Raw genomic sequence first — 17,677 nt, forward strand, 5'->3', positions numbered from 1 at the left:
TACAAAACCTCTTTTGATGATTTTTGAGTGGTCCTGGGAATCCAAGAGGTCCCATTTGACTGGAAGCTGGCAAATGTCCCAGCCTTCAAGAAGGGCAGGGAGGATCCTGGAAACTACAGGCCTGTCATTCTCACTTCAACGACTGTTAAAATTATGGAGAAGGTTATTCTGGGAGATACTGAAAAACTCTCATAGGACAACAAAGTCATCAGTCAAAGCCATCATAGCTTCATGAGGGGAAAGTTCATCTTAGCAAACTTGATTTCCTTAGGTTATAGTGAATGGAGTGACACCAGACTGGTGACCTGTCACTAGTGGGGTCCTGCAGAACTCCATATCAGGCCCAATTCTTCTCAGCATCTTCATAAACCACTTGGATACAGGACTTGAAGATATACTAAGAAAGCTTACCAATGATCCTAAATTGGGAGGAACTGCTGACTCCCTCAAAGGCAGAGAGGGCCTGCAGAGGGTCCTAAATGAGAGATCTGGGCAATTGCCAGATCTCTCATTGAACTCTATCAAGCTTAAGAAGAGCAAGGGCTGGAATCTGCACCTGGGACTTTGAGGCAATCCTCAAAGTAGGGGCAGACTGGGGAATAAGAAGCTGGAGAGCAGTGCCACAGAAAGGGACCTGGGGGTCCTGGTCAATGGCAAATTGAACATGCCTCAGCAGTGCCCTGGCAGCCAGGAGGGCCACCCATGTCCTGGGGACATCAGGAACAGCATCACCATCCAGGCAAGAAGGGGATTGTCCCATTCTGCTCTGAGCTGGGGTGGCCTCACCTTGAGTGCTGGGGGGCAGTTTTTGGTGCCACAGTATAAAAAAGATCTAAAGCTATCAGAAAAAGTTCAAAGGAGGACTACAAAGATGGCAAAATGCCTAGAGTGGAAGACATGCAAGGGGTGGCTTGTTCAGCCTGGAGAAGGGACTGAGGGGAGACCTCACTGGAGTCTCCATCTTCCTCACATGGGGAAGAGGAGGGGCAGGCAGTGATCTCTTCTCTCTGGTGACCAGTGACAGGATCCAAGGGAATGGCCTGAAGTTGGGTGAGGGGAGGTTTAGGTTGGATATTAGGAAAAGGTTTTTCACCCAGAGGGTGGCTGGACTTTGGCACAGCTCCCCAGGAAAGTGGTCACAGCACCAAGCCTGAGAGAGTTCAGGGAGTGTTTGGACAATGTGCTTAGGCACATGGTGTGGTTCTTGGAGCTGACCCATGCAGGGCCACGAGTTGGACTTCAGTGATCCTTGTGAGCCCCTTCCAACTCAGAACATTATATGAATCTATGATTCTATATAAATATACTGTGACATTTGAAAGGTAACAGATAGAAATACTATAGAGAACTCACAGGGTTCTTTAAAAAGCTTATATAGCATTAGGATACAAAATAATGTCCTGGCACGCAATTAATGTAGACAACTGTACAAGGGAGAAGCACTGTTCTTAGATCTGCTTCAGTCTTAGTCCTCTCAAACTTCCAAATTACAGAAGGAAATTGAGCCTCCAATGTTATGTAGAAGCTGTGAACACTAGTGCTCCAGAACTCCACTCTAGTGCACTAGAATTTCAATTGACACAGGTCTCTGGCCAGATGGTCTGGTTTTGGCTGGGATAGAGTTAATTTTTTTATTAGTAGTCGGTATAATACTGTGGGTTTTGGATTTAGTATGAGAATCACAGAATATTCTGAGTTGGAAGGGATTCATAAGGATCATCAAAGTCCAGCTGTTAAGTGAATGGCCCATAGAGGAACAAACCCACAACCTCGGCATTATTAGCACCATGCTCTGACCAGCTGAGCTAACCTGTCTCAGTAATACTGATAGAATAATGCTGGTAACACATGGATATTCTGGCTGTTGCTATGTTATGCATATACTGAAAAGTCTTTGATTTGAGGTTTCATGCTCTGCCAGGGAGGAGCTGCACAAAAAGCTGCAAAGGAGCACAGCCATGACAGCCTGACTGAACTGACCAAAGATACTCTACACCACAGAACATCATGCTCAGTATATAAACTGGGGGAGTTACCCAGAAGGGGGCCAGTCAGTGGAGGGGGGAACACTCAGCAGTCAGTGCTTCTTTTCTACAGAGAAGCCCTGCTCACAGGGCAGCAAAGATGTTATCTTGTAAATCTGTGTGTTGAAGAAAAGCAGAGAACAAGAGAACTGAAACAAAGACAGAATATTCAAGCAGAGGAACAAAATCTTTCTTAGACTGGTAGTAGTATTTTTCCACAGTGCAACACTATACAGTGACAACACAGTATGCCAATGAAAATCAATTAATATCTTTATTACATACTATAATGTGTGTATATCTATTATGTAACACATGAAGCAACAAATCACCACAGCATGAGGGGAACACTACAGAGCAATCAGACTTGTTTCCATTTTGCATTGAAGAACCTTGGCAGTTATTACATGGGCTTTAGAACAAATCAATCTTTTATTCCTATGGATTTCTGAACAATGCCTTATATTACTCCTTTTTTTATTACAACTATGAATGTCCTTCCAGCAATAATTTTAGTTCTCTATAGTCCCAGAATCATGATTCTCCACACACTAAGAGCACTACATTAGATAAAACGAGTGAGAAGAGAAAGGAAGAAGAAAAATGGGAGATGAGATACAGAGGGCTCAGTAAGAAGACCAGGCAAGTCTTCTTTCTGTGTGAGCACAAGCATAACAACAGTAAGTTCAACCTACCCAGGCAGCTGTACGATTCTATGAGCTCTTATGCATAAGGAAGAAGGGTACTTTCCCTCAATGAGCAAAATAGAGAAGTTTCTCAAAATTTAATTGTGGATTACTCATACTCCTAATAGTTGTAGCTAAATTAATCAGCTTGGCTTGAGTCATTCTTAAAGTTCTGAGTCACAGACTGGGAAAGGGAAGCCATTAGGTAAATCAAAGTTGTGGCCCAAAATTAAAACAAATATTTAAGACCGGGTCAGGAAAATATTTGCTTAATCCTATCAGTGTACATTAAGTATGGTATCTGCTAGTATAACCATAAAAGGTCTAGAAAGCTTTGTGGAGAAAAAAAAGTTGTGCTGCATGAGAGATTAAGTTTATTTAACACTAATGTGAGAGGTTGTAGTATTTCCTGATATTAAGAAATATATTGGAAGATGAACCCCTTATGTCTGAAGGGATATGGGAACACTGCTTGTCCTGTAACCTGGACCTAAATGCCCTTTGATATTTTTATGTTCTTTTTATAGGTAGTATGACACATCACATATGAAAAGCCTTGTTTTCTGAACAAGTAGGACAGCAAAACTTAAGGAAAAGTGCACAGTGATTAATAAAAAAGTACTTCCTTCAAAGGAAGGAATGATGCTAAATATTTCATCAGTACAGGAAGCAAGAGGTTTGTTTGTCTTCTCAAAATTCTATCTACCACAGAAGTTTCAGAAAACATACATTGACTAGTAAGACTAATAAGCCAATCAAACTGAAATAACAGGGTCTTGTGACAGTCATAAAATGTGCAGTCAGCAGGTTGCCTGTAGATAAGAAAATTACTAATTATTTTTCAGCTATAATTCAATATATTTAAACCTACCCTAGCAAATTTCCTTACTACGACAGTAAACAACAGCTATTAAGGCTAAGTTTAAGGGCAAACTAAATTTTTTCTTAAGCTTGTACAGCTCTTCAGTTAAGTACTGTGTTTCCCAGCTTTCTAATTTAGCAAATCAATATCTACTACAACTAAAAAAGCACTAAAATGAGAAAACTGAATATATAACAAATCCAGAATATCAATCTAATTGAAATCCCTCCATTCCAAATGTCCACAATGTAGGTAATCTGCAAAAATATTATTATGATGAATAAGAGCCTTAACACATCAACTCCACCATCATTTACCGTGTTTCTGATTGGAATTTTCTTCGGTTCTGTTGGCACATCCTGAGGAACAAATTTCACTGGTTCCTTAATTTGCCTCCTTGATCTTTTGGTCCCATCTGGTAAGGTTTCCATGGCAATATCAGCCTCCATATCACTGCTACCTGCCTGGTCACACTCTGAGCATTGCCTGCAAAGCAGAAGATTTTCTTTTTAAAAGTGCAGTCACAAGAGCAGAAAAAGAAACATATTGAAGTGTTTGTGTTTAAAACAAATTCAAAAGTCAAAAGTCAAGAAATCAAATGGACATCTAAAATGTACATTTTAAGCAACCAAGCAAAACACAAGTAAGATATTCTTATTTTCCTGACAGTACTTAACTTCAAAAACCAAGACTCTGAAAGTAGAAATTAATCTTCTAGAAAAATGCCACCTATTTCATCATTTTCATTCTACCACATCTTCATTTTTAAAGCTGCCCACTGATCTCTAATCTATTAATTACTGTAGCTGCTGCTGCAATTTAATTATAGACTAATACAGTGGTTTGGATTGGAAGAGATCTTAAAGATCATCTAGTTCCCAACCCCCTGCCAGGGCCAGGGATGCCCTCCACTAGAGCAGATTGTTAATCTTCACAATGACATACTGCTGAATTCATTCCAAAAAGAGAGTATGCTTTAGTAGCAGGGATTTGGAGGACATGTTTGTTATGAAAATAACTCCTAAGGGAGTGAGTTTTAAATCTGAAAAAAATAATTAGGAGAAAATTACAAATACAGAAGCTAGAGACATACACTAACAAACCTGGAACACTACATTGAAAAAAATGCCTATTGAGTTTCTGCAAAAAGTACAAAATCACCATCAGAACTTCAAAAATTAAGAGATGCTAAAGTAATGCTATTAACAAGCTCTGTGACAGTATTAGCAAGATAGGAATTCATCAGGATTTGTTTTTATTTGCAAAGAATCATCTTATACAAAGTCATAAATGTGGATGTTCAGTACAAGTATGTTAATGAAAACATAAACATTATACTCATTGGAAGACCCAGTTTTAATTACTTCTCATACTACACTTCCAATTCAGAAAACTACAAGTCTATTCAAATAAAGTCCAATTCATCACTGTTCTCCTATTAATTTTTTTTTAATACAAGAAAAAAAACAAACAACATAATGTTGTGCTATTAATTGACATTAACAGGGATTAGCACATTAAAATTCTCTAAATGATAAATTTGCTTTGGAAGGCAACAAAACAAAAACCCCATGTACTTAATTATTTGAAGTTAAATTTTAATACACCTTTGTAACAAAAAGGCATATCCATCCTGTATAAACAAAAGCACAAAGTCAGATACACACATTGTGTTTGAGCCTGTTTGTTGCAATTTACACATTCAATGGGAATAGTTATCCTATGAACGTCAATGCAGGGCAACACAATACCACATCCATCAACTTTCCATGTTTTCTAATTCTTATCAAGTAATCCAAGCAGTATTATCTCAGATTTCTCCTAGCTATACCAAAAGACACCAGAAGTCATCACGGTTCGCTACACAGACTGGTGGCTACCAAGTCCAAATAGAGGGAATCTAGTAATGGATTGGGTAACAGATCAGTGTAATGCTCACTAACTCAAGATCTTTCTCCTTTAACTTTTCCATATGTAAATTTTAGCTAATTGTGGCTACATTATAATGTTAAAAAGATTCATCATCTCTTATCTCAAAAGATAAGCGTGAATAAGATAGATGAAAGTACTTGGAATATTTGCTGGTCTAAAAAGCAGAAGAACAGGGTAGATTGCAGGAAAGATAACCGTTTCTCCCCCCTCATGCAAGTATAGAGTCTTTATGAAAAGCCAAAGCACAAGGAAGCCAGTTTATATACTTTTCAAACAGTTTTGTGCCAGCCTATGAGAATATAGTCCTGTGTTCTTCCTCCTTGTCCTGGTTACAGAGAAAAGGGGAATGGAGTTTTCAGCATTGTTTAATTCCACACCATGGACATTATCACTGGGGCCATGGGTTTGGCAGAAAGAGCCGAGAATCAAAAACTGAAAATTTGCCCATCTTGCTTGGATCTCTCCAGAGAGAAGGTGCTACAGTAATGAGTAATTTTTAAAAAGCATTTATTTTCCCCATTATTATGGTTAGAATATGTGCCATGTATAAATTATAGAAAAGGCCTTAATAACTTAAGAGCTGCATTAAAATGACACTGTTGTAAGATTAAAAAATAGTCATAGGGTTTTACAACAATATTTGGATTGGGGAATCCAGTTTCTTGGATCTACCACCCTGCATGTATCATTTAAATAATTCCTGTACTTTATCTCTCTGTTATTACAAGGGAAAGACACTATTTTTCTGCTACCTAGGTTCAGACAATTCTACAGAAAATACCCATGCAGATGACAAAAGTCCTGAAGTTTCACTATTTAAATATGTATGTGAAGTATTGTAACTTTTATGTTACTGAGGAAGACATGAAACATCTTCACCAAAACATGAGGTACTGCATTCAAGTTACTTAAATTCTGTTTTTATGAACAAGCTTGCTCTAAAACAGGTTATGCAAGTGTGAAAGCAGTCAAAAATGAAAAGCAATCAAAATTACAAAAAACCTAGATCGAGAAAAGAGAAGCAAAAGCATACTCTGATGGGGGTGAGGGTGTTGTGTCAATCACATAACAAAACTTCACAAATATACCAAAGATAAAGGGGGAAAGGAGTTATAAACATGAACTTACAAGCAACGTCTTGATTTACTGGAATAAGCTCTACTGTTATAGTCAACCATGTTTCATCATCCCTGTTACAAAACAGACAAGCTTCAACTATAAAGCAGTTTGTCTGTTAGCTCCCTTACAGCCACAGAAAAGCTATTACAGATACACACTCCTCTGACTTGGAAACAATCTCTTTTCAGCTCTTATAGTTTATTTCAACGTGGTTCTTGAATTTAAAGTACTCTTCCCATTCTGCTGTTTAATCCCAATATAGTCACAGAAAACAGCCACATGACTTTTTTTTGGCTGTGCCACAGTCATGCTCACTTAATTTCAGCTCTTCAAGGACAAGCAGTGAACAGAGAACCTGTCAAAGCAGGTCACCTTTAGAACTACTGCAATAATCTTTGACTACTTCTAAATTAGCAAGCATTGCTATGCAGCATAAACAAAACAGCAGGAGAAACAGTGCCAAAGATTCAACTTTCAGTACACAAGTTTTGTTTTGCTTTTAGTCTAGACTTGCCTAATCTAGACCCACAGGCAAAATCAGTTGCAGGCAATAATATGCCTACTTCTAAAATGTGCCTACTGCTAAAATTATTGGAAGTTTTTGTTCCATCAAGAACTCTCAGTACTGATTTGAAATCCCTTAATCATACAGAAAGTCTTTGATTAAGCACTAACAACCTACAGAAGTAAAACAATCTTGTGATTTTGTTGTGTTTTCAAACTAACTTGGTACAAAAATCAGAGATAACTTCCCACCTCACAAACCTCTTGTTAACTCAATAGCAGTGAGTCGGGAAAGAGTGTATTCAAATTGCTTAGCAAATACCACTACAGTGCTTCCAAAAAACAGTTTAGTCCTTGGTGTTTAAAAAGGAAAAAAAGCAGGGCTTGTTTTCATAAGGAAGACACAGGTCTCACAGACATGATGTCTGACAAATCACCCCTCACAATGTTTACAAAGAATTAAGCAACACTGAATTTGAGCAACATGGACCACAGCTTCAAGATGATACCTGACCTCTGTAAATTACAAATGTAAATTATGTACTGGAGGTGGAAAAAACCCAGGGCTGCTTTTATTCTGGAAATAAAAGATAGTATATATGAAACCAATACAGTTGTCAAAAAGTTTCAAAAAGCACCTTACAGAGTGTAAAGTAACAGAGTTTTAAAAAAAAAATTGCCATTTGGAACAATCCAAACATCCTTTAATTAGGACAAGTGACAAATACATTAAAATGTATATCTCATATTCCACACATGTTTATACTAGTTAATAATTTTATATCATTATACAATGTCTCAGGATGAAGAGGTGCTGGATCAGTACTAAAGAAGCAAGGTCAGGAATATGAATGAATGCCCAGATACTGCATGAGTGTTCATGGAACTGTTGGTCAGAAACTCTACCACTAAAATAACCTGGCCTTCTAGAGCAAAAATAAAACCAACCAACCTTAATACAACCATTAGTCCTTGTTTGTCCATCTCAGTCCACAGTATTTCATATGCTACCAGAAGTTAACACTGTTTTTCAGCAATCTCACTCCAATAGAAGAGGCTAATCCTGTTGGTAGCTGGCAAGTATTTTCTTAATGAAAATGTCAATATTTTAAAATTAGATTTGATTCATTATATCATCTGCCAACACTTGTGCATTGCTTTAGTACCAGTTAAGATCATTCTCTATCAGGAAAATACATCCAGAATGGCCAGGAGCATAAAAGCACACAATTTGTCAGCAAGAATGGTAAGACTTAGCATTATGATAACATGATAATCAAAAAAATATTCAATTGTTTAAGCAATAGAATTTCTAAGAAACTGAAAATCACAGACTTTTAAAGGAATGTAAACCACAGCATTTCATTGTATGGTTAAAACTTCTGATCTAGGAGTTGGACTCAATCCTTCCAGCTCAGGATAGTCTATGATTCTACTCTGAAAGGAGAGCATCAAAACAGGCATAAATTAATGCTTTAATGTATTATATTAAATAATTCCTACACTCTTCATCCCAAATCCATCTGAAACGAGGACAAGCTTTCAACTTACTATGGTATAAACAGATGTGTAAAATGTTATAACTGTTACCTTAAAGAAAGCTGTTAGGCCTCTGAACAAAGAAAATTTCTAGTGTGAAGTACTTTAAACCAGTTCAGCTAGTAAGCCATGAAACACTGGTGCTCACCAGGTCGAAATTCTAACTATGATTTCACTAAGACCAAAATTGTTAACTCATTTTAAATTTTACAAACACTGAGATAATAAAATATAATTTGTACTTTCTTCAACAAATTAGCTTTTAAATACATAATATATTTAATTTTTTCTATTACAATTAACATATAATACTGTATTTAATTTAACAATTTCTAAACCTTTTTTCATAAACTGTAATTTAAACTATTAAATGCTGGGCATGAAATGGACAAAAAAGTATAACTAGAAATTAGTCTATATAGCATCACACACATAACTTGAATCACCTGACATCCTCAAACACAATATACAAGATGAAGTTTATGGAATAAACTCATGTTGAAGTACTCATTGTTTAAATAAACATATATTGGTAAAGTACATGATTGTAATCATAAAAACTTTTGCAAGGGCTCAAGTTAGCCATTCTGAGTAAATTATTAGCAGTGATAACAGAACATAAAGAAAAACAATTCTTTTTAATTATTTTTAAATTATTTAAAATTGTTTCTTGATTACTGTTTTAAAAAAGAACTACACTCAATGTTTTTAACCACTCTTAAATGAAGTCTTTCAACCCACCTAGTGTTTCAAGGAATTTCCCACTAGAACAATTTTCTTTCATTTTTCTGCTATATTCCTATTACATCCTATACAAATATCTGAAAAGTACATACCCCCATCTAAAAAAAAATATGCACTTTTCTGCAAATCTTAATCAAAAGATAAAAATTGTATTCAAAACAGCAGGGGAAGAAAACCCTGCTGAACTCAAACTTAGATTAAGGGTCTGTTCTATATGCTCTCTACTGATCCTGAAAAGAATACAAAAAGGAATGTTCAATGATGAAAAAGAATGCAATTAATGCAGCTCAATTTGTCTGCTATCATCTCACACTCCAGAATATGCCTGAGCTAATTAGAAGTAAAAGCCAAGTTTGTGATCTGAGCTATAACTGAAGCATGAAATTCACAACAAAGCTAAGTTATAGCTTTGAAATGAAAGAGCTTTACTACCTAACCTGACCTATCCTGCCTTTTAACACCTACTGAGAATTAGTCTTACATCTTTTGGACTGATAGCTTTTAGTGAGCCTTTTCAACTTTGTTAAAGCAGAATAAAAATCAAATCTCCTGTGTAAATGAAGAAGATACCTAAATTTTTATTTTTTTTTAAAGTTTCCACATAAAATAACTGCTTGGCAAATCTGACTAAAGAGATCAAAAGTCTAACAACACACTACATTAAATAATTAAAGGAAAATTAAGTTCAGGAAAGTATTAGTGATGGTGAAAATATTTTTGAGATTTTCATATTTTAAATGAAACGTCTATTAATTTGCTAAGCAATTTTACTGAAGTAAATCCAGGTTTTATCACAATAAGATATAAAAAAGAGAAGCCTCCCATTTAATGTACTGGCTATCTTGTTCGGCACACAATCTTCAAAACCAATAAACAAGATGGCAGAAGTAAATGTTTTATGCTAGTTCTTAAATTAAAAAAAATAGATATATATGAAGAAAAACAGTAATCTTTTTCTGTTAAAATACTTTTATCTTTTATTAATACTTTTCTGTTAAAATACTTTTACTGTTTTAGAAGCAATTCTTACAGTATTCTGATTTGGTACCTTAACATTCAGACAAGGTGACAAATGACTCCTCAAGATGTTATACTTTAACTTCTTGACAGATACAAACTGTTTCTGAGTTTGTTATAAAACATTTCAGAGCAGTTTAAGCATGCAGACTGCTAACACTACAGAGCAGAGCAAGCTAATTTTATGAGAGTTTGGAAATCATAATCTCTGCCACCTTATCACTTCTCCATTACACAACTTAGCTTTTGTTCTGCTCTGCTAGCATGAAAGAACTTTAATTTGTGGAAATTTAACTGCAGTAAGTACAGTTATGAACATCTGTCATTGTACATTTGAGTCCTAAGACAGCAGTAAACCCAACACTTCCCATATTGCAATAAACAGAGCTACTACTTGCAAGTTTATTTAAATATCACAAGTCTTTGCCTGAAGAACTGAACAGAGTTGCTTATCTGAGTCCTAACATAAACAGAAAACCAAGTCTCTTATTTCCCAAAAGTATTAGACCATAATTCCCTACCGCTATTATACTGCAGTAATAACAATCACAGATGAATTCAAAACCAAAGAAAATTACAGCTATAACCTATTTTTACACAGAAGCTAATAATGAGAAAATCTTTATAACTTTTTTTTAACCTTGAAACATCACTGCTAATAACCTGAAAATAAAAAAACTGCTCAAACTGCATTAAAGCAATGTCTAATCCACCCAGGATTTGCAAGTCTGTTCACATTTACATCCTACTTTAAGTACAAGAGTGCAGGACAACACATTAACTGTGTTCTTACCAGTAACTGTTCTTGGTCTTCCTTGGCATCCTAGTAAGAGGTGGATCTAAGCAACCAAGATGATAATGAAGTTTGCAAGTGTCACAGAGTAGCAGTAGGTGTTGATCATGATTCTTCTTGCAAATTCCACAACTTTTCATGCACGTAGCAGAAAAACATTATAATTACATACTCATAAAGAATAAACTATATACCCCAGCACATTCCCCAGTTTCAATACAAACATATGGCAACTTCAATTTGAATGTATCATTTAAGTGCATAATTACTTTTTGGAGCAATTTTGGAGGAGTTTTTTTAAGGAGCTTCCAGCAATGTACAGTAAAAGTATAAAAGGCTGCTAAGTAAGAGTTCGCAAAAAATGGCTTTCAATTAAATTTTTGAGGACTTCTAACAAGTTAGTAATCACTCAATGCTTCAAGAAAATATACGAGTGTCAAGTGAAAAAAAAATACAACAAATGCTTAAACAGAAAATTATCCTGCTAGTACCAATCTGGATAATCAATCACACACTTATGCAGGTAACCACCTTGAAACAGGTCTATGCTGCTGCTATGCTGGGCAATGTTACTCATTAGAAATTACACTTCCTTTTTATAATTATTTTAGTGTAATTTAAATTTTAGTTATTTTGAAAAATAGGTGATCACTGATTGCACTATAACATGGGAGGAACTGAGTGCATTTGAATAAAACAGAATTGGTGAAGCATGACTCCAATTATTTGCGTACATCAAAATTGCCAAATCCTCAGCCCACTGCCACATTTTCAAAATTTCTACCTCTTGCAGCATTAAAATTAACTTTTGCTTGTGTAAAAATCATCCTCTTCCCTTAGTCTTCTAGCTGGGCAAGACACTACTTGCTCTAGCTGGATGTCTGGCTGCTGCTCTCTAGATAAGCAATAGACCATGTCACTCCTCAGCTGTGGTGAGAAAAGAAGATCCTAGATGACATGCATGTATTTTGCACAGTCACAGTCTGGGATCCTCGTTTGTGTCCCACTATTGCATTTAGTAAAAACCCAGTCAGTAGCTTCACAGCTTATGGAAGAGGATAAAAAGGTGGATCTACGACAGAGTAAGTGAATACATTCCATAACCTTGGGAATTAATAAAAAATAGAAGTAGGGAAATCTAGCATGAACAAAAACTGAGAATTCTTATATGACAAGTGTTTTGTATATCCAGGAATTGTGACTGAACAGCATCATGACTGTTCTCAAAATAATCCACTCAGATGACTGCATTCAAAGAACAAAGTGCAGTTAGTTTTCACATCAAAAAAACAAAGGACTCTTCTAGTTCAGATGCAAGGAGTTAGTTTTGTCCTCTAAGCACTGCTGTCACATTAGCAAAAACACCCAAGCTTTAGTCATGTGTGGTAGGGTGAAGAACTGACCATTATTCAACTTAGTCTTCAAAAATAAGTAAAAAGTATAGACAACTTTAAAGCATTTTTTAAATTACAAACTGAAGCAAATAATTTTCTCAGAACACTTTTCTGAAACTATAAATTACTAGATATTGTATCTTTTCTATAAAAATTTAATTACTTGCCTATAAAGCACTGCCGGAAGTGTAGACGCCTTTTGTGTTCCTCCTTCCTTTTTACTTGGTTTCCTTTCCTTAGGAGCCCGTAAAATTGCTGGTATGTTCAATTTCTATTGGATTTGAAGAAATGCAATACACATGAGTCTTGACACTTTTTTAAAATATTTCTCTAATCTAAACGCATGAAGAACAAGACACATAATGAGCAGGAGATTGCTTAGCCAAGTATTTTACAGACAACACATTTATCCCAGTATGATTCTGTAATATAAAATAGTCTTACAGTCATTTTTTCAAGTCAGTAAGAAACACATAGAAAAACTAGCTTTTAGAATTTTTCTTCAAGCTTCCAATATAAGGATGGACAAGGATCCATTTCTCTAGGAAGCTGAAACAAGCAATGGCAGATTCATGAAAGTGGCAGAATACTGAGGTAGATTATTTTCCCCAGCATCACAGCTACACTGGTGCTCGACAGGTTAATTAGAAAAATTATCTTATTGGACCAAGCCCTTCACAAAGCAGATGAGACTCTCGTTGGGTTTCTACTATCTGCAGTGTGCTGGCTTCTCAGACAGCAACCATCTATCAAAGTCATTTCTCAGCAGCCCCATGGGTGTGCATCTGTTCAGCCAACTGGAAAAAAAATGGCATGCAAGCTGTGTAAATGAATTCTGCTCAGCTTTTCTTTTTTTTTTCCAAATTGAGTAACATTTGCATCAGGAAATATATTTGCGAATACTTACTCAAAGGAAGGAAAATAATCTTGGCTTAAAAGACATGTTCTGCAAGAATTCTTCTTTGCAAGTAGGAGAGGTAGGCAGATAAATAGAACTAGTAAAAGGTTGCATATCTTAGGAACTATTACTGCATAAAGAAAGTGTAAGGCTCGTTTTCGGAACAGCAGCACAAACTCAACAGTAACAAAGGGCGTACCAAAATTGTGACTAATTCTACGTCTGTATGTCTGCATTTCCACAGTGAACAGTTTTGTCAATCTTAAATAATAACTGGAAATCATTGCAAACTCCCTCTGACATCCAAAATGTCAACTGACATTTAATATCTCTGACATAAACACATATTAAAACACTGCAAAAATCTTCACTTCTCTTTTTCCCCGTATCAATGGGAACAAAGACAATTGCTGGCAACAGCAAGTAACCCAAATCTTCTGTTGTCCTAGATATTTATATTCATTTGATCAAAATATTCTCCTCTGCCTAGTTACACACCATTACATACATACTGCACTTAAAAGGATTTTTATCTTACAAGAGGCATAAAGAGTTAACTTATAATTTGAAACCTTCAGTAACTAAAGACAACTGGAGACAAAACAGTAGGATTAACTCATGCTTCATGCTAAGGTTCATCACAAATGACAGGTCAATCACTTATACCAAATGAAAGAATTTTGCAAACAAGCACACTATTACAACAACAAAATTAAGCTACACATTCCTAGTAGGTGGTTTGCAGAAGTCTAGATACGTCTATCAGGAAGCATTATCTCCTGAGTAAAGCCTGGGTCTGATCAAATCAAATAAATTTATTCGGCCATAGAAGTGGCAGAAACTAAAAAGGCCTATTCTTGGAAAACCAGCTCTGCTGTTTTATTTCTGTAAAGGGGGCCAAAGAACCAACCAACCTGTCCAATGATTCTACCCAGCAGAGCCCAAATTCCTTGCCCCTCATTTCGCAGTTTTCCATTCATATTTTGTAGTTCTTCCAAGGATTCACACAGCTGAAAAATTAAAGAGAAAAAATAGGCAACAGGAATGAAAATCCATTAAGAGCTATTAAGTAAAATTTACTCGGCCTCTTACTTACCAAGGGTGCAATAATTTATTGTGGAATTAGAAAAACAATGAAACTCATATCAGTATAGCTGAGATCAGTATAACCATTCATTAATTTAACAGAAGTAAAATAAGAACTCAGAGCAACCACTTGTTTTGTAAAGACTGAAGTATTTCAGTATGGACATAAGGTTACCACACTCACATAAAAATAAAATTTAAAACTAAAGGCTGTAAGCAAAAAAAAAAAAAAAAAAAAAATTCTTTTTCTTCTGGTAATAATTTTTAGGTTGTGTACTTTGGGAGGAGGTAACTGTTAATTTGATTAAAGCCCCAGACACAATTTCCTTTCCCTTTATCATCTCTGGGCAGTTCAGCAGTTCACAAGGATCTGCTACTACATTTTCTATATGCTCTCATTTAAAACACACACTAGTTTAGGAATTAATAGTAACACCATTTTTTGTCATCATTAACTATCACTTAATAGGCTGTTGAATGCAACATGTCATCTGTCATATAGGGTACCGTATATCTATGCTTCAAAATCACTTAATTTTAAAATAAATATTTATTTAGTAAAAAATGCAAAAAGTTCTTTTTTAATCATAATGATGAGTTAATAAAAAATTACACTAGCAACATTTTGGGGTAGCAAAGTCATAATTTATGGGCATCAAATTTGTTATACCTTAAAAAGCATGCAGAGGACACTGAGGATATTTGAATATTTATTATTTCTGTCTGAAAAGTTAGTCAATTTATTAAACATAAGCCCAACTGGAGCTGCAGTTGACATACATAAATAAATAACAGTCCTGAGTATCATAGATTGCCAGTAATCAAGTGAGGCTACAGGCAGAGAATCATGCAGGTTCAAACAGGTCAATTTGCAATTTGTTCCTGGAGCTCTCAGTAGGGCCAGTTAAAGAACCTGTGCCCAGTCAACATATCACATTTTAGAAATTGATATTGCTTGTATGGGAGAAGACAGACTAATGAATATTTTTAAAAGAAAAAATACATCTTTAAATATTACTTTAAAAAAAACAATAGTTTGCATCTTACATTTTCCTCTGAATTTGTTTCCATGGAAAGAAAAATTCTATCAAAGTTAATTGCAGCAATACTAAAATGTTACAAGGGTTTATCACCCCTTTTTCTTTACCTTATTATACTCCACATGAAGCTTTTCTTGCTCATTTTCTAATTTATCCTTGATGTTCTTCTGTTCAGCCATATTCTCCTGGATTTGAATCATGCGCATATTTCTCTCTGTTTAAAAGAAAACTGCATTATTTCCTATTCTTGAATATACATTTTCAAGTTTATGCACTAAAAAAAGTGATGCAATCTAAAGTAAAAAACTATAACAATAAAAAGACACAAAGCTATGGCCTAGAGGTTTAATACATACACTGAGTAGAATGAATAGTCATAACATTTGTATTTTGCCACATAAATATTGTAGTTTAAGATTAATTTTGATCAGCATCTAGCAAAGAGTCAAAAAGTCATGCTATTCCACACAGAAATGGAGGAGAATTTAAGGAAAAAATATTACCAAAAGTTACCTAATCCCTTCTTAAAGACAGTTTAGTCTCCTGTTTATATTTGAAAGATTTTATTATTTTCTGAAGTGTCTTTAAAAAAAACCACTTTGTGTGTAAACAGAGACTCCAAGCAATAATATACCTGACCTAAAATGAAGTCATATTCCACATGTATCTACTATAAACAATTAAATACAATGAAAATAAAAAGCCAATGAAATAGCATAGCACAACGCAGCAGAGTGGTATCTTTTCATCGAGAAAAATAAGCCATTTTCACCCTTACCAAGGTAATAATTCACAAAGTCAGCAGTGAGAGCTGGTTGTTTATGTTTTCTTCTTCCATCAACACTGGAACTTGTATCTGAAGTATCCACTGGGAAAATGTCCGTGCTAATTCCCATCAGCTCAGCTTTGCGCATGAGCTTCCGTATGGCCGAAGCGCTGCTGGTGAGCGGTCGCGGCAGCTTCTCCCTGGGAACCCAGGCCTGGGGCCTGGTGGTGCGCGCCAGCTCCGCCTTGGCACGATACTGCTGGAGCCTGGCATTGATTCGAGCCTGCAATGAAGAATTCCACAAATTAAAAACATCAAGGAACAATTCAAAATTAGTTTTGAGTTACAGTTTGGAATACATCTACCTTTTATTTTCATTTTAAAAGCTAAAATTAAAATCTAATCAATGCCATTTTCACACCAGAACTCTACAACTCAAGAAACAGACATTGATACAGACATTCCATTTTACTGCAAAGTGCACACACAACTGACATTATCCTTTCATAGGTTTAGGTTTTGGAGCTATGTACACATTTTTTTATGAGATTTCCCCATTGATGAAAGCAACAGATGACTGCCGGCTTTGAGACAGCCCCTTCTAATAACGATAATTTGATGGGACTGTGAAAACTCACTACTGGTAGAAGCTCTGGTTGACCTACCACATATGCATTTAGATACATATTAAATTGATATTTATGTGAGCAACAAAAGTTGATTGAGAGTGTTTGTACCATATTTGACATACTTTTGTACAACTCCTTCTCAATGCCACTTCTCTTTATAAATGTTAAACTTGCTGATTATAATTTGTCAAGAAACAACCCAAACAGAAATGAAGCAGACAAGAGAAGCTCACAATGTATATTGTTGTTGACATCTGTATATTTGTGACCATCTGGGAGATCTACCCCAGAAGATCAAGCTGTTACTGACAGTTGGAAAACACTGTCTTGAGGGAACTCTATGAAGTGGCAATCCTGGCAGAAACTGACATCAACATACAAACCTTCAGAGGCAAAACTCCAACTCACTATCAGCTAGAATCTGTTTACATGCCTGCACAAGGAAGAAACTAAACTAATGTGACTGCCCTACCATATGGTGAAAGATACTCCTGAGACAAAAGCAAAAAGTGTGCATATACATACACACTATGGTTAGGGAACATCTCTGATTTCAAACAGAATCACTGAAGGTAGTACTGCAGACAGTTTTTACCTTACCAGGTCTTGAACATGAATGACTAAGAAACAAAGCAAATATAGCT

General features: G+C 35.7%; 1 protein-coding gene across 5 annotated transcripts in view; it reads right to left on the minus strand.

The window, feature by feature from the left end:
- PHF14 (PHD finger protein 14) overlaps window positions 1–17,677 on the minus strand; it is a 159,031-nt gene that overhangs the window by 102,765 nt on the left and 38,589 nt on the right. For 4 of the 5 annotated variants that reach the window (XM_021538345.3, XM_021538343.3, XM_077787788.1 and 1 more), the window contains exons 9-14: window positions 16,417–16,687; window positions 15,746–15,852; window positions 14,427–14,522; window positions 12,782–12,885; window positions 11,221–11,352; window positions 3,890–4,058 (exon numbers count right to left, since the gene is read on the minus strand). In XM_021538345.3, the coding sequence (XP_021394020.1) occupies window positions 3,890–4,058; window positions 11,221–11,352; window positions 12,782–12,885; window positions 14,427–14,522; window positions 15,746–15,852; window positions 16,417–16,687 (879 nt within the window). Of the gene's footprint in view, window positions 1–2,279; window positions 3,523–3,889; window positions 4,059–11,220; window positions 11,353–12,781; window positions 12,886–14,426; window positions 14,523–15,745; window positions 15,853–16,416; window positions 16,688–17,677 lie in introns of those variants that run through there. The other variant, XM_077787791.1, reaches the window with a different exon arrangement.

Source organism: Lonchura striata, chromosome 1, assembly GCF_046129695.1.
Source record: "Lonchura striata isolate bLonStr1 chromosome 1, bLonStr1.mat, whole genome shotgun sequence".
In the NCBI taxonomy this organism is placed as follows: Eukaryota; Metazoa; Chordata; class Aves; order Passeriformes; family Estrildidae; genus Lonchura; species Lonchura striata.